General features: G+C 45.0%; 1 protein-coding gene across 1 annotated transcript in view; it reads right to left on the minus strand.

The window, feature by feature from the left end:
• Positions 1–6,955: 6,955 nt before the first annotated feature.
• LAMP1 (lysosomal associated membrane protein 1) overlaps positions 6,956–22,684 on the minus strand; it is a 71,388-nt gene continuing 55,659 nt past the window's right edge. Inside the window, exons 6-9 of the mRNA XM_033949717.1 lie at positions 21,253–21,375; positions 11,164–11,233; positions 10,845–11,012; positions 6,956–7,959 (exon numbers count right to left, since the gene is read on the minus strand). Coding sequence (XP_033805608.1) covers positions 7,820–7,959; positions 10,845–11,012; positions 11,164–11,233; positions 21,253–21,375 — 501 coding nt within the window. The 3' untranslated portion in view covers positions 6,956–7,819. The remainder of the gene's footprint in view (positions 7,960–10,844; positions 11,013–11,163; positions 11,234–21,252; positions 21,376–22,684) is intronic.

Genomic DNA, 22,684 nt, shown 5'->3' on the forward strand with positions numbered 1-22,684 from the left:
AAAGCCTTTTTTTTTTTTTAAAAAAATTAACGAAGTTAAGTGTTCATAAAATGGTGTCACAAGCTGTTGTAGTTTTCTTGCTTAGTTGGGGGGGGGGGAAGACAAGGAGAGAGTAGTTTGGGAAGGGAGGAGTTTTGAGAAACCAGTTTAGTAGTAAGATCTGGGGTTCATAGTCTTAAGCGCGCAAGACAGACACGCGCCGACAATTCAGCGGACATCATCACGCTGAAGAAAAACCTTCTTTTAAAGGGCTCTGACAGGGGGTGTGGGGGGAACCCCCACTTTACTTAATAGTGATCGCGCTGGTGTTAGGGGGGGGTTGTAACCCCACATTAAACTGTAAACTCAACATTTTCTCTTTTTAGGGAAAAAGTTAAGTTTTCAGTATAATGGGGGGGTTACACCCCCCTCCAACGCCAGCACGATCCCTATTAAGTAGAGTGTGGGGGGGGGGGTTCCCCTCATACCCCCTATTGGAGCCCTTTAAAAGGTTTTTCTTCGGCACGATGAAGTCCTGCGCTGAATTGTCGGCACATGTCTGTCTCGTGCGCTTAAGACCTGTCACCAGATCTGGTGCATTTCAAGAGCACTACCCCATACTATGCCTTTGGCCAGAGGCAGAGGGCAGTATGAGGAACTTATACAACTACTGTCCAGACCATACCTTATCAATAGCCTGGAGCACTGCCTTTTAATTAAGCATGCGAAGAGGAGCAACAGGCTGAAAACCAGAAAAGTTAAGATGCTCCTTTAGACCCTGGGCAATTTACTTTACCCTGCACTATTTCAAGAATAAGACACTAATTTAATAAACTGCATTAATACTAAACATTAATATGCATTACTATAAACAGGCCCCACTGAGAATGGGCTTGTGGAAAACAAGACTCTTGCCTTTTGGGCAACTACCTACTGAGCAAAAGTAGTTACTTAATAATAATAATAATAATAATAACTTTTTTCTTGTATACCGCATTACCATGGAAGTTCTATGCGGTTAACAGAAGAAGCGACTGTACATTTACAGCGATGTTACAATTTCGTTAATGTTAGATTTACATTTTGGACGATACAAATTCGGTCAGGTTACCTTTACATTTTTTATTTTTTTTGACAACAAATATACTGTGAAGTTATTTTGGCAGCTAGGTTATATGTTCAGAGCGGTTACAATTGCTATAGTTAGATACAGCAGCGTTACAGATAGCAGTGTTGAATGAGGTGGTAAGGGTTTAGGGGGAGAGGGGTGAGGGGAGGAGAGAGGGTTGATCAGAGGAATTTGTCAAAGAGGTAGGTTTTTGTTAACTTCCGGAATGTTTGATAGTGGGGGGAATTGGAGATGAGGGTAGAGAGGCATTTGTTCCATTTGCCCGCTTGGAATGCTAGAGATCGGTCAAGGTATTTTTTGTAGAGGCAGCCCTTCATGGAGGGGAAGGAGAACAGGTAGGTGTTTCGTGTGCGAGAGGGGCGTGCAATTTCAAGGTGTTCAGATAGGTAGATTGGTGAGGAGCCTGCTAAGGTTTTGAAGCAGAGGCAAGCGAATTTAAAGGTGATTCTTGCCTCCACCGGCAGCCAGTGGAGTTTGGCATAATAGGGGCGGACGTGGTCGTATTTTTTGAGGCCGAAGATGAGGCGGACTGCGGCATTTTGTACTATTCTTAGGCGTTTGATAGTGTTTTTGTAGGCTCCTAGGTATATGATATTACAGTAGTCCAATATGCTTAAGATTAATGATTGGACCAGTAAGCGGTATTATCCAAGGACCTGAGGCAGATATTCTCACATGTGGGTAACGCAATCTATGGCAGTGGTTCCCAACCCTGTCCTGGAGGACCCCAAGCCCAATAGGGTTTTCAGGCTAGCCCTAATGAATATGCATGACAGAGATTTGCATATAATGGAAGTGACAGGCATGCAAATCTCCATGCATATTCATTAGGGCTAGCCTGAAAACCCCATTGGCCCTGGGGTCCTCCAGGACAGGGGTGGGAACCACTGATCTATGGAACCCAGTACAGACAGTGTTGTGTACTGTCACTTTAAAAGTTTTAAGTCTTGAGACCGTCCTTACTATGCCTTCCCGCCCGATGTCAGCTCATAGTACCATCAGTTCAGTTAAAAAGCTAAGCAGCCAACTAGGAGAGGAGGGAGACACTTGAGAATATTTGCCTGCTGTCCTTAGATAACACCTGTTACAGGTAAATAACCATGCTTTATTCTAGGACAAGCAGGCAGCATATTCTTACATGTGGGACTCTGAAGCTAAAACTACACTTCTTCCCCTGTATTCACGGCAATATTCCCTCTAATTTTTCATAGGCAGTGTGCACAAAAAATTTCATCTGTGCGCATTTTAAAGAAAAACTAAATTTGTGTGCGCTATAAAAATGATTGCCAGAGGGCCCGGAGTAAAGTTATGGGCAGGTCTTTGAGTTTAGTCTGAATTAACAAAAACACAATGTAGTTTTAGTTACACTTTATGTAACAAAGTCTCATTTCAATAAATCATTTTAGGCAAAAATTTATTTTTTTGTGCGCGCTATTTTAATTTGTGTGTGCGGGTTCAGCAAGTTGTGTGCGCGCGCACGAGCGCACAGCTTAGAGGGAACAATGATTCGCGGTTTCGATTATTCATGGTTTTTAGCTTGCCGTCTCCTCCCCCCAAATTACATCAGCTTGCATAGAGAAATCGCTGATTCCAAGCGTTTACAGAGAAAAATCACTGCTTCCCAGCACTTTGTTCACTGTGTTTTGCCTCTCCTTCAGAAACAGGCCAGGTCTCCCACCATGTTATTTGCAGTTTCACCATATTCACAATGGTTTTTAATAGAAAACAGCAAACAACATATAAAAAAAAGTTATTTGCAGTTTTTCAGTAGTTGTGGTTCTGTTAATCCCCTATCACAGCGAATACGGAGGGAGAAGTGTATAAGGGTTGGAGGGCAAGTTGGCTTTCAGGCAGAGAATAAATTCTGAAAAATTGCATGGCCGAACAGACTATCCCATTTGGAATGAGTTTCCAAACAGTAGTGGGAAGTGAATGTATGAACTGAGGAATAAGTGGCTGCTTTACAAATGTCCTCAATGGGAGTGGAGTGAAGGTGAGCTACTGAAGTTGTCAATGCTCTATGTGCACTGACCTGACCTTTAAGTGACAGCCCAGTCCGAGCATAGCAAAAGGAGATACAGTTCACCAGCCCTGTGGAGATGGTCCTCTGTGACTGGAGCTCTAAGTCTGTTTGAATCGAATGAGAGAAACAAATGAAAGTTATGTGAGGTTTAGTGCAATCCAGGTAATAACTCATTTACAGTCTAGTGTGTGGAGTGCAGCTTCACCAAAATGAGAATGTGGTCTTGGGAAAAAAAGACAAGGATAACTATAGACAGATTCAGATGAAATTCTGAGATGACTTTTGGGAGGAACTTGGGATGAGTATGAAGAATTACTCCATCGTGATAGAATGTCATGTAAGGTGGTTCTGAAACAAGTGCTTGAAGATCATTGACTTGGTGTGCAGATGTGTGAAGCAGATTGTTGAAGATTTCCTGGAATTTACAGGTATGACAGTTGTCACCGATGATATGAAAACTGAGATTGTGAATGAATCAAAATTAAGTGAATATATTCAAATTTGGAAACTCAGCCTTGAGACCTTGTAATAAAAAGATTAAGCTCACAGATTGGCATTCCTTGTCTAAATTGCTGATTCTACATTCTGGCTATGCTACGGAAGTTCAGAAGGTTGATTTTGTGACTCTTAAGACAGTACCATTCTTCAAATACCTGTACATCCATGGAGTTTTATAGATAAGAGGAACAGGAAACTTGGATGTTTTACAAAGAGAATCTGTTCCTTGTAGATTAGAACATATAATGCTAATTGGGAGGTCATACAGATGCCAGGATGTATATGTATTTACTGGCTTTTTACTGACATGATTGATATTTGAAAAGGTCAGAGTTCAAAAGTGATTTAGAAAGAAAAAGTGAAACACTGCCACCTGCTGTTAATGTTGACGTAAGGCATTTTTGGAAAGGAAGTCTTGTGATCAACTGTGCCATTGTACACTTCTCCCTCTGAATCCGCAGTTTCAGCATCTGCGGATTCAGTTATTCGCAATTTTAAAAAAAAAAATTTTTTTAAAATTAAAGTTGTATTCTGGACCTTCCCTGCTCCCGCTTTCCCCCGGAATACATTAACCCTTTCAGGACCATAAGGATCGTAGGCCAATTTTTGTGGTTTTGACGACATTTTTATGGTAAAAAGGGCTTGCAGATGCCAAAAAATTGATTTTTTTTTGTGAAATATCATTATTTTTATTTAAAAAATCACACTTCTGGCTTATGGACAGTGTGGCAAGTGAATCTTCTCGTCAATCTGGCAACGACACTAATGAATGAATGTCGGAACCAGTTTGTTTACATAAAGGCAGTATCATATGGAATCCGTACATATCAAATTTAGAACTGTAGACTATCCCAATCAAAATTTATAGGATTTTAAAGTTATGGGACAAATATGTCCCTTGGTCCTGAAAGGGTTAAGCCTTACCTAGTGGTCTAGCAGGTTTTCGAGACATGAGCAATCTTCCTACGCTCCTGCCCCGTGCAGATCACTCATGGGAAATGGCTGCCTTGAGCTCCCATCGTAGTCTCGAGAGCTGGGAAATAGTGGCCTTGGAGGGTTGACTCTTTGGTTAGGACTAAGTTGGTCCGATAGACAAAACTCATTAGTCACTTCCAGTAATTGAAGAGAACTCTGAGGACATCCAGCAGCTTTAAAGCCTTCCCTTTCTTCTTAGAACCTGTAGGTTCTAAGGTTGGTAGCCTGACTTGCTGATTGATATAAAATGCTGGAACAACCTTTGGCAAAAAGGAAGGTACTGTATGCAAGGCCACTCCCATTTCCGTGATCCTTAGAAACAGTTCCCAGCATGATAAAGCTTGCAACTCAAGACTCCTCTGGCTGAGTTAATTGCAACTAGAAACAATTTGATCATACAATCCATGAGAAGCAGCTTCCTCCGAAGACCCTCTAACAATGTTGAGATTCCACGAAGGGGAGGATCTCTGACTGGCGGCTTGAGCCATAGGGCTCCTTTGAAGAATCTAATAATGTGTGGGTGTGCAGCCAGGAAAATTTGCTGTTCTCTGCCTCTAAAGCAAGCCATGATTGCCATCTGCTTCCCTCAGCCTCTAAAAGCAAGCCAGGCTTGCCATCTGCACCTTAAGGGATGCCACCGTTAATCCTTTGTCCAGGCCCTCTTGAAGGAAGGCCAGTACTGACAATACTGGGGCTTTGTTGGACTCCAGATTCTCCTTATTGAGCCATTGCTGAAAAATATCCCATGCCTTGGATGAATTCTTGGCCTTCTGTAGGGTGGTAATGATCACTTCTGAATATCCTTTCTTGGCTAGTGCCGCAGGCTCAAGAGCCGAGCCGTGAGACTGAAACAACCCGGATCTCCTAGAGAAAATCCAGATACACAGGGAGTCTTAGGCATTCGTCCACTTGTAGTATACTAGATCTGCATACCAAGGACGCCTGGGCCAATCCGAGGCCATGAGGATCACCCTCCCTGGGTGAGATGCTATAAGACGGAACACTTGGCCTATCAGAGACCTGTAGGGAGTCTTTTGGGGGAGATGAGACAACAGCACATCCTGAAGTGGATGCATATGTGCCCTTGCCCAGGGCACTACTTCTATGGCAGCCGCTATCAAGCCCAGAACCTGTAGGTATGGCCTTGCTGTAGGTGCTGTCCTTGACAGGAGGTTCAAATTTGACTCCACAGTTTCTGTATGCATTCCTCTGGAAGAAAAACTTGGCCTTTAGCCATATTGAAGAGAACTCCCAGGTATTCCAAAGACTGAGTAGGGACTAATTGGCGCTTTTTCAAAAGTTTACAAGTTTGCACAACTGCCACTACTACTCTCCTTCTTCTGGAGGGGGGAGCTCTGATGAGCCAGTCATCTAGATATGGATGAACCAGCCTGCCTGCCCTGTGGAGATGAGCTGCTACCACCACCATCATCTTGGTGAACATCCGGGGTGCCACTGCCAGCCCAAATGGTAGAGCTGAGAATTGATAGCGATTCTCCAACACATGAAATCTCTAACTTTGTGAGCCGGGAAAATTAGAATGTGGACTCTCCCAGCTGGACTGCAACAGCGACAGATCTCGTCTCCATCTGGAAATGCAGAACCCTCAGGGCTGCATTGATGTGTTTGAGATCCATAATGGGCCTCCAGTTGTATTGACTCTTTCTTGGGCACGAAAGTTTATTGAGTATCTGCTAGAGCCCAAGTGTTCTTCCAGAACTTGTTCTATGGCTTGAATATCCAGTAATCTGTTTAACATTACCCGGACTTGGATCGCCTGATCTGGTTGGCCCGCTGTAGAGTCCACAAACCAGTCCGACAAAGGGTGTGCAAACTATCTTGCAACCTTCTCTGACAATATCCAAGACCCAAAGATCTGTTGTTATTCTTCCCCAGGCCCCCAGAAACAAAAACTGAAGGGGACAGCAGACTCCTGGAAGAAAGTGGTGGTTTCAAAAGCTGCGATTGACATCATTCTGCAGTATGCTCGCGATAATGGACACAGTACCCTAAAGTTCAGCATACCACTTCTATTGCAATGGAATGTAGTTAGTGTCAAGTTTGCTCCTGAAACAACTGGACAAGGATTTTTGAAAATACAAATCATTGACAACTCCTAACAATCTCTGGAGCCTCGCCCTTGCCACTTTCAGCAAATGCCTAAGTATATGAAGTTTCCTGGATCACGTAACTGAATTTCCATATTACATAATGTTGAGGAAACATTTTAATATTAATTCCTTGAGCACACAATTCATAGAAAAATTTAAAAAAAGACATTTTACTAAACTATTGTAAATACTGTAAGTATAGTTTCAACCAAAGGCAAAAAATCAGGCACCACAAAGGGGGGAAAAGGAATAAGTCTTTATTAGCATTGTTAAGGCAATGCACTCGTACACTGTATGAAACTGATCTTAAGTGTACAAACTGAACCATACTTTCAAGCAAGATGACCTGAAGATGAAAGTTTATGCTGTACTATAGTGCAGAAAATTGATCACTTTACAAAAAGACCCCTAAGACTTGCAATAAACCCAGCTTCCATCTTTAGGAGAAAAGTATAAATTTTTAACAGGCAGCAGAGTAAAGTTATCAGTTACAAAGCTGCAAAGGTAATTAGGAGCTATCTGCTTCCCGTATTGCATTGTTAATACTCTGCAGGTGCCAGGCATTTCTGGTGTTTAAAGCTGAACTAAAAAAAAAATCTACACTCAAAGAAAACCCAGAGGAGTTCGTATTTTAAATGAATTACAATTCAGTCATTACTTGTCATTATAAAATGCAAAAATCACTACAATCTTGAAAACTTTAGTAAAATAAAGGACAAAAGTAACCAAACATGAAGAAGTTTTCCCTTTGCTAGGCTTTCAAGAGCTCTAAAGTAAATGAGCAATTATGAAATACTCCCGACTTCAAAAATATTTATAACAAATTCATAATGCCAAATGTTTTGAAAGCACTCCCTTTGCTTGGTTTCTACTTTGGTACATGACCTGTTAAATGGTTTAACACCATAATTTCATGAACTTATCTTGTGCATAGTCAATTAGGATGCAAGATGTGATTCACATTAGAAAGATGCAGAACTTTTCAGTAAGTAGTGTCTGAAAAACACTGCACTCCCTTATAATACCAAGTCAGAACTTTGGGTAAAACTGGTTCTCATCTTGCAACTGGTGTTTAGTGGTAGATCAATTTAAAAGTGCAAATATTTAAATTGTTTGATATCCAGCATGACTTCTTTTTCTCCCAATAAGATAAGCAATCAATACAATCAGAACAAGTCCAGCAAGAGCCGCACCAACTATGATTGGGACAAGTATACTGTCTTCATCCATCTGACATTCCTCGGCTGCAAAAAGAAAAAATATTCCAGATTGAAACATGCAGACAGGTTTATGAACACTTAAAAGTATCCATACACCAGAGATAAAATGGCTTATCAGTTTAATAATTTCCTAGTATGAATAGCTTTTCCATTCTCTATCCAGCAGAGTAGTACTTCCAATAAAAGTAGTTTCACCGGTTTCTTAGGGAATCAAGGAAACATTTTAATTACAGAACTACAATTATTCCAGGTTCTGAACAAGTTAGTCTTAAGAGATTTTTGGATAAATTGTCTTTTCAGATGAAAGTAGAAGTGCACCTTTCACTAAGACGAGAACCATATTTATTTTTAATATTTCTATACCATCTAGCCCTAGGCGGTTTACATAGGATCAAACATACATAATACTTAAAACAATACAAAACAAAACATTGGGATTTAAATTCTCAATAAAGCTTCAATCAAGGTGAGTCAGACCCTATAAAAAGGCAGTTAGTGTTTTCTGAAAGTTCCTCCATCGGCATTTCCTTAACTGTCCTATAGCGAATTCCATAATTTTACCTCAGCAAACAAAATATCACTCAATGAGTGTAGACACTTGAAGATCTGGGACATGTATTCCTTTATTCCAGAGAAAAGAGACTGATATTGTGTTTGCTGTGTACTTTGTATTCCCTTTCATTGCGTGCTATAACTTTACCTCAGCACAACAAAAGGTCATTACCCAAGTTTCTACATATTTCGGATTAACATTGCCCCTCAGCAAAGCTGAATTTTCAGAACGCAAAGAACTTTTAGGGTAGTAAACAGCCATCCTTTCCTTGAAATACTCTGGAATTGTACCATACAAATATTGATTGAAATTAAGAGCTTGAAGTCTTAATGGGTTTTCCCACTGATATATAGTTCATTTAAGCAACCAGGGTGGGGCCTATGGCCTCAGATGCATTGTTGAAGTTATAAGAGGAGGGACTAAGCACCCCTCCTGCTCCCTTACAGGTACGGAGGAGGTGGATGGGGAATGAGGGAGAGGGCTTCCTGTGGGAGGAGGGAGTCAGTATTGCTTCTGCCATAAATTTTCGAGCGGCGGCAGGGGGCACTATCAGTTGCAAATAGATCTCATGCATATTCATTGAGGGAAATCCTGAAACTTGATTGGATTGCAGCCTTTGTTCCCCACCTGTGCTCTAAAACATTGCTATCATGTCTACAACTAGTTCAAAATGCAGAAATAACTCTTATACGGACTATGAAAATTGGAACACCTACAGCCCTACTATTGTATATGAAACTTCATTGGCTTCCCATAACTGCAAGGATCAAGTTTAAATTAGGCATCTCTGTCTTCTAAGAGCCTTACAGGCAACACCTCGGCTATCTAACAGAATTGGGTCATCCTATTTCAGGGCACCTCCGGAAATCTTATCCACTTAAAATTCCTAGCTTGCAAAAAATAGTCTATCGGGGAAATTACCTTATTCATCCAATATCAATTAGCAAAATGATGGAACAAACTACCACTTACACTACAATCTTGTGACCACTATCTGAGATTCAGAAAGTTCTTAAAAGCATTTCTATATTAAGACAGAGTCAACCCTGAAATAGGAATTGTAAAAGCCCATTTCTAAACTGTCTAGTGCAACCCATGGGACAAAATGAGGAGCCAACAGTGACCTACATGAAGTTGTAGCTGTGACCTAACTGTACTGATCTGCCTGTACCAGCAACTCTATTGAATGTCTGTCACTGTACATTGTAACTTCTGGGTAACTGACCCAACCCTCTTGTAATGTAATCTGACCATGAACTGAATAGGTAAAGGTGGAATAGAAAACCTGATTAACATAAACATGCAACAAAGCAGTTTACAATTAAATGCAGGTAGTTTGTCACTAGTGGGTTCGCAATCCTAAATTGTAGAGACCTGGGACAATGGAGTCTTAGAATCACAAAGAGCTGCAGTGAGAATCAAATCCAGGTTCTCAGTCCATATTAAGGGCCTTGTAGAGCAGCTTTAGCCATCCAATATCCCAGGGTTAAAAAAAAAGAAAAAAAGCTCTGTCCTGTCAGTGACCAGCCTTCACATTACGAGTGCATGGCTGTTTGGTGGAGGATGGGCTGGGGAGGGCTTCAATGGCTGGGAGGGTGTAGATGGGCTGGAGTAAGTCTTAACAGAGATTTCGGCAGTTGGAACCCAAGCACAGTACAGGGTAAAGCTTTGGATTCTTGCCCAGAAATAGCTAAGAAGAAAAAATAAAAAAATTTAAGTTGAATCAGGTTGGGCAGACTGGATGGACCATTCGGGTCTTTATCTGCCGTCATCTACTATGTTACTATGGAAGGGGGCTTTTTTTTATTTTATTTTTTAAAATCAGACAGTTATTTTGCATGTAAAAAAGAAAAGTGAATCAATCGCTATTTTAAAATCGGCCAGGATTCAGCCAACAGCAATTGAATTGCTATCTTTAGTGAATCTGGGCCAATGTGGGAGGTGCTGAAAATTGTTAACTATCACACTTCTGCAAACCTGGTTCACGGGAATGGATTGATCACTTAATGTAAAGACTCCTGAATAGATGTAACAGAATAACCCATATAAAATGGGCAAGTGCAAAAAAAAATCTGCTTCCTTGACCATTCTGAAACAAACTCAGATTACAGCTGTTCATTCTCACAACTATGGCAAGACCATTGCTGTGCTGATTTTATTGGCCTATATAGCTCCAAGAAGGATGGATAAACCCAACAGTAAGGGGGTGCCAGGAATGCAGTGAGCATAGGGCTATGGAAGTAGTGTACCGGTGCTGGGATCAGCCAACCAATATGGATATTAAACTCCTTATGCTATATAAAATGGTTTGAAATATTTGCAGGCAAGATCAAATATTTGAATTTTAAGGTCTCACCTGTTCCAAAGTTGTTACCATCAAACTTGAAAGCTTGAACACGAACACTGAATGCATTAATTGAGAATGTATCTGTGATGAATACCTGCGTAGTCTTACACATATAGGATTTTCCAACTGTAGCTTGTAGATACATAATACTCTCATTAGTAGCCCTGTATGATGTCACTATAAAAATTGTAGAAAAAGTTTTGTTAGAGTGGAATGCAACTTAAGCAAGAAAAATCTACATATTTCATAAAAACCTACGTCAATTTCTCTATTGAAAAGTTTTTTCACAGTTCTCAGAATAAAGCTTTCAAGTTAAATAAAAACTTACCATTTGCATCAGAAGGCAAGGTAGTATTCACATCAACACCCCCAAGATGAAACTTATTCGCTGTATCATTCTAATACAGAAAAGCAGACAAAATGAAGGAGAAATTGGCATATTTAAATAAGGCTGCAAATCATGCTTCATCAATATGATGGCGAAATTAGAGCTGAAGCATATTATACAGATTTAAATCATACAAATTGAGTATTTCATAACAGAAAAATTACTAAATGAAACAACAAAAGATTAGGTTACTTACCTCTGCTAATCTTCTTTCTTGTAAATAGACTCTGGAATCTTCACCAGCGGGATTGTGTATCCTCTCTAGCTCTGAGCTGTAGGCACTCTAAAACAAACCTTTAGCCCCTCCCGAGATATATACATCCTGCCACATGCCTTAGAATTCCAGTCTGTACAAAAGCCAGGGAGACTTAAGAAAAACAGGAAACATCAGAAAGAAAAGAGAGGGATGTGGGGACCCCCGCTACACGTCAATTCTGCTCAGGAGAAACAAAACAGAATTATTGACCAACAGCCAAACATTGCATAATTTAAATAGGAACAATTTCAAAGAACAGCATAACATTGAAAAAGAAACACAGCCTGAGGGCACAGACGGGGTTACCACCCCAGGATCCCCCAACTCCACATAGAAGGGACCAGAAGGGAGTCTCAGGGAGGCTGGTCAAGACATACATCCACTTACCAGGTACTGTCAGGTGGTCTGTGATGAGCGCCGCCTGGACCGAAGCCCCCAAAACAGCATCTTGTTTAGCTGCTACATCAAGTCGGCAAAACTTGGCAAAAGCAAGAATCAAGGCCCAACTGGCTGCCCCACAAATCTTCAAGAGAAAAAGAGGAAAACTCAGGCCAAGAGAAAGCCATTCCTCTGGTAGAGAGTGCTTCACTCCAAGGGGAGACCTCTTCTCCGCCGGCACACAAGCAGCAGAAACGGCATCACGCATCTATTTAGATGGAAGCAGGCCAGTCCCTGCGAGCTGGCTCTGCCAGGACAAACAGATGCCGGACATCCAGAGACCGCAACACCCAGCCTAGGACATAGAGGCCAATGGATCGAAGGTGGGCAACCAAACTTTTCGAATGACAAGGAACAGGGAAACCATCTTCCGGAGAAAGGACATTTGACCGTCAGAAAACCTTAGAATCTGAGAACTGAAGAGATTGAAGTCGTGCTCTGGCCCACAGAAACACATCCATGGTCACAATCATGAGAGCCAAGACATGTAGGTACCGCCAGTTCCAGAATAGGATTCCGATCATTGGATCCTTCCTTTGGCAAGATAAAGAATATCGAGCAGCTCCCGGAGCCCAAGCCTTCATGAGGAATCGGAAAGCACAGTTACTTACCATAACAAGTGTTATCCAGGGACAGCAGGCAGCTATTCTCAACATATGGGTGATATCAGCCACAAAGCCAGGATGCAGACAGCTTCGCAAGCAGACTTTCTTGAAGAACTTTAGAAAGTTTGTGACTGCCACACTGCACATACGCAAGTGCCTTCTTGCCCGACGCAAGGCACGTGTCTCCTCAGTTCAGATAGCTAGCAGAGATCCCAACCAGGGGATAGCTGCCTGCTGTCCCTGTATAACACCCGTTACGGTAAGTAACTGTGCTTTATCCCAGGACAAGCAGGCAGGCTATTCTCAACATATGGGTGACCTCCAAGCTAACCAGAATGGGATGGTGGGAGTGCTCGCAATTCAGGAGAATAAATTTTGTAACACTGCCTGGCCGAAATGGCCATCCCGTCTGGAAAAAACATCCAGACAATAATGAGAGGTGAAGGTATGAACCGAGGACTAAGTGGCAGCTTTACAGATTTCCTCAATAGGAGTAGATCTAAGGAAAGCTACTGATGCTGCCATGGCTCTGACTTTATGGGCTGTGACTCGATTCTGTAGATGCAGGTCCAGCATGAGCATAGCAGAAAGAGATGCAAGCAGCCAACCAGTTGGAGATGGTGCGCTTGGAAACTGGATGTCCAACTTGTTTGGATCAAAGGAGACAAAAAGTTGAGGAAAAGATCGCTGTGGCTTAGTCCTTTGCAAGTAGAAAGCCAAAGCACGCTTATAGTCCAGAGTATGAAGAGCTGTTTCTCCAGGATGAGAATGAGGCTTTGGAAAAAAAAAAAAAAAAAAACCACTGGAAGTACAATGGATTGATTGAAATGAATTCTGACACTACTTTAGGTAAGAATTTAGGATGAGTACATAGGCCCACCTTCTCATGATGGAATACTGTGAAAGGTGGGTCTGCAATTAAAGCTTGTAGCTCGCTAACCCTGAGAGCAGACCTGAGAGAAATGAGAAAAATCATTTTCCAAGTGAGATATTTGAAATGAGCCGAAGCCATTGGTTCAAAGGGAGGATTCATCAATTGAGCAAGAACATTGAGATCCCAAACCACTTGAGAAGGTTTGAGAGGTGGTTTGACATTGAAAAGAACTTTCATAAATCTGGAAACCACAGGATGAGCAGAAAGGGGTTTCCCTTCGATAGGCTGATGAAAAGCAGTAATTGCACCGAGATGGACTCGAATGTATGTGGATTTGAGGCCTGATTGAGACAAATGGAACAGGTAATCCAAAACTGAAGACAAGGAGGTAGATTGAGGCTCCTTGTGATGAATGGTGCACTAAGCAGAAATTCTAGTCCATTTCTGATTGTAGCATTATCTAGTGGTAGGCTTTCTAAAAGCCTCTAAAATGTCCTTTACACATTATAAAAACTGTAGAGTGGCAATTAGGTTGAGAGGTACCAAGCTGTCAGGTGTAGAGACTGCAGATTGGGTTGTAGAAGAGAAACCTGACTCTGTGCAAGCAGAGAGGGAAAACCTGGCTCCCTACTGCTGAGCTGAAGTAGAAGGGAGAACCAAGGTTGCCTGGGCCACTGAGGAGCTATCAGAATCGTAGTGGCATGTTCCTGTTTGAGTTTGACAAGTGTCTTGCGTATGAGAAGGAATGGAGGGAACGCATAGAGAAACTGATCCATCCATTCCAGGAGAAAAGCATCTGCCTCCAGTCGGTGAGGGGAGTATATCCTGGAGCAGACCTGAGGCAGTTTGCTCTTGTGGGGAGACGCAAAGAGATCTGAGGAGTTCCCCACTGAGAAAAAATGTGATGAAGAGGCGAGGAAACGAGTGTCCATTTGTGACGTTGTAAAAGATAGCACAGTTACTTACCGTAACAGGTGTTATCCAGGGACAGCAGGCATATATTCTCACATGTGAATGTGGGTGACGTCATCTACGGAGCCCCGATGCGGAAGCATTTTCAAGCAAACTTGATTGAAGATTTAAGTTTGCTCTGCTGCTCCACGCATGCGTGCCTTCCTGCTCCACTAGGGGGCGCATCCCCTCGAGGTCTCCAGTTCACTTAACTAGCAAAGAAGCCAACCTCGGGGAGGTGGGTGGGTTGTGAGAATATATGCCTGCTGTCCCTGGATAACACCTGTTACGGTAAGTAACTGTGCTTTATCCCAGGACAAGCAGGCATGATATTCTCACATGTGGGTGACCTCCAAGCTAATTGAGAAGGGATGGAGGGAAGTTGGCAATTTAAGCAAATAGATTTCGCAAAACCGATTGGCCAAACCGGCCATCGCTCCTGGACAGTGAGTCCAGACAGTAGTGGGAGGTGAAAGTATGAACCGAAGACCACGTGGCAGCCTTGCAGATTTCCTCAATAGGTGTGGACCTGAGGAATGCTACGGAGGCTGCCATCGCTCGGACCTTGTGTCCCGTTACTCGACCATGCAGCGCGAGACCAGCCTGAGCGTAGCAAAAGGAGATGCAATCGGCCAACCAGTTGGACAAGGTGCGTTTGGAAACTGGGTGACCTAACCGGTTTGGGTCGAAGGACAAAAACAGTTGTGGGACTTTCCGGTGTGACTGAGTGCGTTGGAGGTAAAAGGCCAACGCTCTCTTGCAGTCAAGAGTGTGGAGCGCCACTTCTCCGGGGTGAGAGTGGGGCTTGGGAAAAAACACAGGCAAGACAATGGACTGATTGAGATGAAAATCAGACACTACTTTAGGCAAGAACTTTGGATGAGTGCGGAGTACCACCTTGTCATGGTGGAATACAGTGAAGGGTGGGTCCGCTACCAGAGCCTGTAGCTCACTAACCCGCCGAGCGGAAGTGAGCACAAGCAGGAAAATCACCTTCCAAGTGAGGAATTTTGGATTGCATGTGTCTAGGGGCTCAAATGGAGGTTTCATTAGTTGAGCCAGGACCACGTTAAGGTCACAAACCACTGGAGGAGGGTGGACATTCAGAAGACCCTTCATGAAGCGAGAGACTAAGGGATGGAGCGAGAGGGCTTTCCCTTCCAGGGGCTGATGAAAAGCCGCAATCGCACTGAGGTGTACTCGAATGGAGTTGGTCTTTAGGCCAGAGTGAGATAATTGAAGTAAATAGTCAAGGACCAGAGGGACGGGGACCGACACCGGGTCCTGGCTGTGAGAGGAGCACCAGGCTGAGAATCTGGTCCACTTTTGGGAGTAGCAGGTTCTCGTCGAGGTCTTTCTAGAGGCCTCCAGTATCTCCTTGACTGATTGAGACACAGGGAGAGAAGTCAGGGGGAAAGAAACCAAGCATTCAGATGAAGAGATTGAAGATTGGGATGTAACAGCGAACCCTGACCCTGTGATAGTAGAGAGGGAAACCGAGGCAGAGGTAGTGGATCTCTGACACTGAGTTGAAGTAGAAGGGAAAACCAAGGCTGGCGTGGCCAGCGAGGAGCAATCAGGATCAGGGTGGCTTTCACCTTTTTCAGGTGGACCAGCGTCCGCAGAATCAGAGGAAACGGCGGGAACGCGTACAGAAACCTTCCCTCCCAGTCGAGGAGGAAGGCGTTGGCCTCGAGTCGGTCCGGGGAGTGTATCCGGGAGCAGAAGAGAGGCAGCTTGTGATTGTGGGGGGATGCAAACAGATCTATTTGAGGCGTCCCCCACTTTTTGAACACCTGTCGTAGGGTCTGAGAGTGCAGTGACCACTCGTGTGGCTGGAGGAGGCGGCTGAGTCTGTCCGCCAGACAGTTTTGTTCTCCTTGTATGTACACCGCTCGAAGGAAGGTGTTGTTGGAGATTGCCCATTTCCAGAGGCGCAGGGCTTCCCGACAAAGGGACCAAGACCCTGTTCCTCCTTGTTTGTTTACGTAGTACATTGCTACCTGGTTGTCAGTTCGGATGAGAACCACCCGGTCGTGGAGCAGATGTTGAAACGCTACAGCTGCGAGATAGATGGCCCGAAGCTCTAACACGTTGATGTGGCAGCGACGGTCCTCTGCTGACCACATCCCTTGGGTGCGTAGGCCGTCCAGATGGGCTCCCCAAGCGTACTCCGACGAGTCCGTGGTGAGTACCTTGCTGTGAGGTGGGGCGAGGAAGAGCAAACCTTTGGAAAGATTTGAAGAGTCGGCCCACCAGCGGAGCGATCGTTGCAAGGAAGGAGTCACTGTCACGGGACGGTCGATCGGGTCCCGGTCTTGACGCCATTGAGAGGCCAGGGTCCATTGAGGGATTCTCAGATGGAGGCGGGCGAAGGGTGTGACATGGACGGTGGCATAGTTGGGATTTCGGGAAGTTTATCTCGAACCCCAGACTCTGTAGGTAGATAATAGTCTGTTGGGTCGCTGAGATAACCCCTTCCCTGGACGGGGCTTTGATCAGCCAGTCGTCCAGGTAGGGGAATACCTGAAGGCCCTGGGAGCTTAAGGTAGCTGCGACCACCACGAGGCACTTGGTGAAGACCCGAGGTGATGATGCTAGGCCGAAGGGGAGGACACTGTATTGTAGGTGCCAGTCCCCTACCTGAAAACGCAAGAACTTGCGGTGAGCGGGGTGCACTGGGACATGTGTGTAAGCCTCCTTCAGATCGAGGGAGCAGAGCCAGTCGCCCTCGTCGATCAGGGGGTAGAGGGTCGGTAGGGAAAGCATCCGAAATTTTTCCCGTACCAGGAATTTGTTGAGGCGTCTCAAGTCTAGAATTGGGCGTAGGTCTCCCATTTTTTTCGGTATCAAGAAGTAGCGGGAGTAGAAGCCCTTCCCCCGTTGGTCGGGGGGAACCTCCTCCACTGCTCTCAGGCGAAGCAGGTCTCGAGCTTCGGAGAGGAGTAGGGGTAGCTGCGTCCGGTTGGGAGTGCAATTCCTTTGAGGGTTGTCTGGAGGGATGGCCCGAAAGTTGAGAGAGTATCCTGATGAGATCACGCCAAGGACCCATGCGTCCGACGTGACTTGTTCCCAGCGCGGGTAGAACGCTTTGAGGCGACCCCCGATGGGTAGGGGGTCTGGGACTATGGCAGAGGGGGCCCGCCCCCTTCCGCGTATCCTGTCAAAAGGACGGGGATGGTTTGTTAGTCGCAGGCGGTTGGGACTTGGGCAGAGCCCGATGGTGGGCTTGCGGGCACCTAGGTGGAGGCCTCGAGAAGGCAGGAGTGGACTTTTGTGGGTAGCGGTGCGGAGGGGCCCTGAACGGCCTGGACGCGGGTGGTTTTGGCTTTTGCCGGACAAGGGAGGCAAACGAGCGTTCGTGTTCGGAGAAGTGTTTTGTAGCCGCCTCGATAGTGTCATCGAACAGTTCTTTTCCCACGCAGGGGAGGTTAGCCAACCGGTCCTGTAAGTTGGGGTCCATGTCTACCAGGCGCAGCCAAGCTAGTCGGCGCATGGCGATAGCAAAGGCTGCCTCTCTGGAGGAGAGTTCGAAGCCATCGTAGGCCGCGTGGAATAGATGGAGGCGTAGGTTGGAGAGGGACTCTAAAAGCAGGCTAAACGCTCCTTGGCGGGGGGCCGGTAGGTCAGTCTCAAAGGCTCTCAGTAGTCCAATGAGGTGTTTGAGGTAGGATGTGAAGGTGAAAGTGTAACTTTGCACCCTAGAGGCCATCATCGCATTTTAATATAGTCTCCTGCCGAACTTGTCCAGTGTTCGGCCTTCTTGGCCTGGGGGGACCGCCACCGAGACCCGGGAGGGGTGAGCCTTTTTTAAGGAGGATTCTACCAACAGCGACTGGTGGGAAAGCTGTGGTTGTTCAAATCCCGGGAAGGGTACTGTACGGTACTTGGCCTCCATTTTGGAGGGCACGGCTGTGACCATATAGGGGGTCTCCAGGTTCCTGAAGAGAGCCTGTTGGAGTACCGGGCAGTGATGGCATATCCAGTTCCGCTAGGTACTCTTTAGAGTATCTGGAGTCGGATTGGAGGTCTAAATTCAACGCGTGGCCCATGTCCTGGACAAAGCAAGAGAAAGATGAGCGGGATGTTCCCGAGGACCCGTGCGGTGTCGGTGAACGAGACCTCCGTCGGGTGGAGGAGGAGGGGGAGGCTTCCCTCGAGTATCGAGGTTCCTGCTCCGATCCATGCTCCGAGACTGGGGAAGCACTGTGAAAGTGTTCCGGGGTCGTCGATCTTCGGCGTCTCGAGGAGCCCCTCGGAGACGATGCCGGGGTTTGTGGTACCGATCGATGTCGAATCGGTGACCTCGACCCGGACTCCCTCGGTGAAAGCCCGAACCCTCGGATCGGCGCCCCGGTCCGAGGGGGAGTTCGGAGGATACGTGGGTTGGAGAGTGATAGCTCTGTCACCCTCAGCGGTCCCGTACAAGGTGTAGGCGAACGGCCTCGTAGAGTTGGTGAACCTCGGGCCTTCTTGGAGGTACGGCGGTTCGAGGTTTCTGTCGTTTTAGCACGACGTTTTGCCCCGCGGCGGTCTGCAGAGGGAGAGCGTCTCGGGCGTCTTGGTTTTCGAAGAATGGTCTCCAACTTACGCTCCTCAGAGCAACGTAAGGCAGAACCGCCCTCAACAGGCACAGTATGCCGTTTAGCAATCGCTGAGACCATCGCGTCCACTACTGGCGACTTCAAAGTAGCTCTATCCCCATCCAGGATGGGATACAAATGAGACACGGCGCGCACCAACTGAAATGGTACCTCTGGCATATTCCACTGCGCCAGTACAAGATCCCGAATATCCTGATGCATAGGAAAAGAGCAGGAATCTTTGCGGACCCCCCTATGAAGAGGGTCCCCCACATGCGGGGTCTCCGGTGGCGCTTCTTTAAAACGCAGCACCGAGGAGACCTGCTGAATCAGGTCTGGTAGTTCATCCCTCTGAAAAAGGCACACCATGGATGCCTCTTCGCTGGAAGGCAGGAAACCCGATGACCCGCTGCCAGCGGCCATCCCCTCGAGAGGATCCTGGAATTCCTCAAAAGAGTCCAGATCCTCATCCAGGCCAACACGCTCTTCTGGCCACCAATCCGCAACCCAAGCTACCCGTGGGCACTTGGATGAGGAAGAAGGGATACTAAAGGAGAAGAGGGAGACAAAGCCACAGGGGGTGTGGAGGGACCCTCCCAACCCCCTGGGTGCACGTGGGACCCCCCCCAGCCGCCTGAAAATAGGCTCTGCACAAAGCAAAAATTAAAATCAGGGGGAAAACCCCCCGGGGGTCCCATGGACTCCCTGCCACAGCAGACAAAATGGAGGGACTTGTCTGAGAAAACGGCGAAGTTCCCAACAAAAACATCCCCTCCAAGGCCTGTAGCGGCTGGGAAGCCTGAATTGTCCCAGCCGCTAAAGCAGGCAAGCCGGCATCAGCTGTTAAAAAAAAATCAGCTAAGGAGTCCTGAGCCGAACCGGTGGCGGCTGAGGAAATCCCTCCGTGGACAGTGGGGAAGACCGGGCTGCCCCACTGCTCCTTGCCAACTCGCAAGGCACTAGCAGTGGGGAGCTCTGGACATCTGCAACCGCAGAGATCAGGACGGCCGCAAGTGCCTCGCATCTGGACCAAATTGTGCACCACTTCCCATGAGAAGTGCTCAATTGGTTCATACGCGACCTAGCTAGAAAAGTGCCGGTTAGTTAAAAAATACAGTAAATGACAGCATATTTAAAGGGAAAGCAACCCTTCAGACCGGTACTACCTCAGGATTTTTTTTTTCCAGAACAGACTCCACTGGCTCTCAAAGCAGCATAAAAACTCTGTGGAGTGACGATGTTCCTAAATGCACTTTATTGAAAGTGTCAAAGTTCCATAGGTAAACTGAAATCATCCACATAAAATAATTTCATCCACATAAAAGCCTTAAAGGACCTAGTCCGCTAGGGATAAAGGACCCAACACAGTCCACGTTTCAACAAAAAGTCTTCTTCAGGGGTCCCTGGGGGTCCTATAAAGGTGTCTCACTTCCGGCTCACCACACAATTGTTTCCCACGTATTCACCTTAATAGGACCCCCAGGGACCCCTGAAGACGACTTTTTGTCGAAACGCGGACCGTGTTGGCTCCTATATTCCTAGCGGACTAGGTCCTTTAAGGCTTTTATGTGGATGATTTATTTTTATGTGGATGAAATTATTTCATGTGGATGATTTCAGTTTACCTATGGAACTTTTGACACTTTCAAATAAAGTCCATTTAGGAACATCGTCACTCCAAAGAGTTTTTTTTGTTTTCTCTGGATTTTCTTCTTTGTGGATATTTTGGGGTCAATTTCTTTTGTTTTTTTCTCAAAGCAGCATGCCTTGCTTGACTTAGGGGACAAGGCTTACTGCTGAGGCACCTCTAAAAAAATGTTAGGGAGGTGGAGGAAATGGGGGGACGGACCCAGCACGAGACCCACTGGGTTTGACACCCCCCAAGGTTGGACGGACCCCTGAACAGGGCCCACCCAAGCTCAATCTGGCACAAAAATGGGGACTAGGATCCTAAACAAATTCCAACAGCCCTACCAAGAGAGAGATGGGACAGCTCCTCACACCTGCTGAGACTGAAAGAAGACTGATAGGAACAGGGGAAAGTACCTCTTATGTACTGTTCCACAGTTTTGTTTTCAGTCTCCACCTGCTGGTCATGATGAGATATATACCCACTTGTAAGATTTCCTATACCGGTCTGGAGAGTGCTAAAGAAACACAGTTTTCTCCTGCTAAAGCCTCAATCTTGAAACAAAATATTAAGACTAAGAAGAAAATACTGCTTATTAAACACTTCAAATTCAAACCTTTACTCCCCACAATTGGATAGTTTTAGAGACTATTAGAGCCAACAGTGTGGCATAACTACTTTATAAAAAATACCTTTATAAACATGAAGCTAAGTGATGTCTTCTCAAAACGGAGCATAAGATTTGCTGAGGTCGCATTACAGTTTCCAGAGACTGTCACATTTTGTGGATCAATATTAAACAGGTAAATTTTAGTCTGTAAAGAAAAATATATGTTATAAGTTTACTGTATTACAAACCACTTTCTTATCCATATCTTGACCCCGAGTGGCAAAATAACATAGCTGTTTGAGAAAAAAAAAGATAGGACATTCAATGAGGAAAGGGAGCTGCAATGTGAGAAACTGACTTAACAGCATCAATCCAGTCCAAACCTTTACCAGAAGTCAATCTGGTCCAAAGGCAGCTTGTTGAAACAGAGGAAATCCATGATCCAGGTTAGCAAAGATGACCGTCTGCTAAAACTCACCAAGGAAAGACAATATGGAAGTGTATATTCAGGGAAACAAGGAATCAACCAGTAGCATTCTTAAGACAACTTTGTTAAATCAACAGTTTGACTAACACAGTTAGGGAGCCTGCTTCAAGAGTCTAGAACTTAACCAAAATGTAGTAATGTCTCTCAAATGAAGTAGTGGCGACTACATTCAAAACTGCACATGGTAAACATTTTCTAAAGAAACATTACCGACTGGGTCCTTCTTTCTGTCAACTCCATTGTTTCTGCGATTTTTATGCGGTGGTTTATTTTGTTACATTGTATATTCAGGAGCAATTAAGTTATAGGAATTGGCAAAGTAGTGGGAGCAAAGGGTTCAGTATACTGTATGCCCAGAGTTAGCCATGCATCAGGCCTTTGGAGCAGACAAGTGCTGCCTTGCAGAATAACCACCACATGAGTTGAGCTAACTATAGTCCTCTGGGTCACTAGAGAGGACTGCCAGAGCCCATGAAAACAGTGGCAGCAGTATAATATTTGGTGTGTCTGGATTCTAGTCATGATGGCAGAAACCAAGCTCCAGCTGAAAGGATATTCCATTTCAACCTAACAGTGTATAGTGGAACCTTGGTTTACGAGCATAATTCATTCCAGAAGCATGCTCGTAAACCAAATCTTATTGTCTTTGCTCAAAAGGTCCCATCTGTAACTGCCTACCTGCTTGGTTTTGAATGCTTTTAAATAAAATTTCAGTTTGCTTATATATGTTCTGGGTCTTGGTCCTTAAATAGATATATATCTATTTAATTAATTATTAATCAAGCAAGCTAACTTTCCCAAATTAATAGTTCTTTATACAGTGATACCTTGGAATCCGAACTTAATCCGTTCCAGAACCCCGTTCGAGTTCCAAAACGTTCGAATTCCAAGACAATTTTTCCCACTGAAAGTAATAGATAAAGGAGATTATATCGGGCACTGCCAAGAAAGTAAACGATCTTACAGAGGAAGTTTCCATACTGAACAAGAGAATGGAACGGATAGAAATTAAGTCAAATAATATGGA

Source organism: Geotrypetes seraphini, chromosome 6, assembly GCF_902459505.1.
Source record: "Geotrypetes seraphini chromosome 6, aGeoSer1.1, whole genome shotgun sequence".
Taxonomy (NCBI): domain Eukaryota; kingdom Metazoa; phylum Chordata; class Amphibia; order Gymnophiona; family Dermophiidae; genus Geotrypetes; species Geotrypetes seraphini.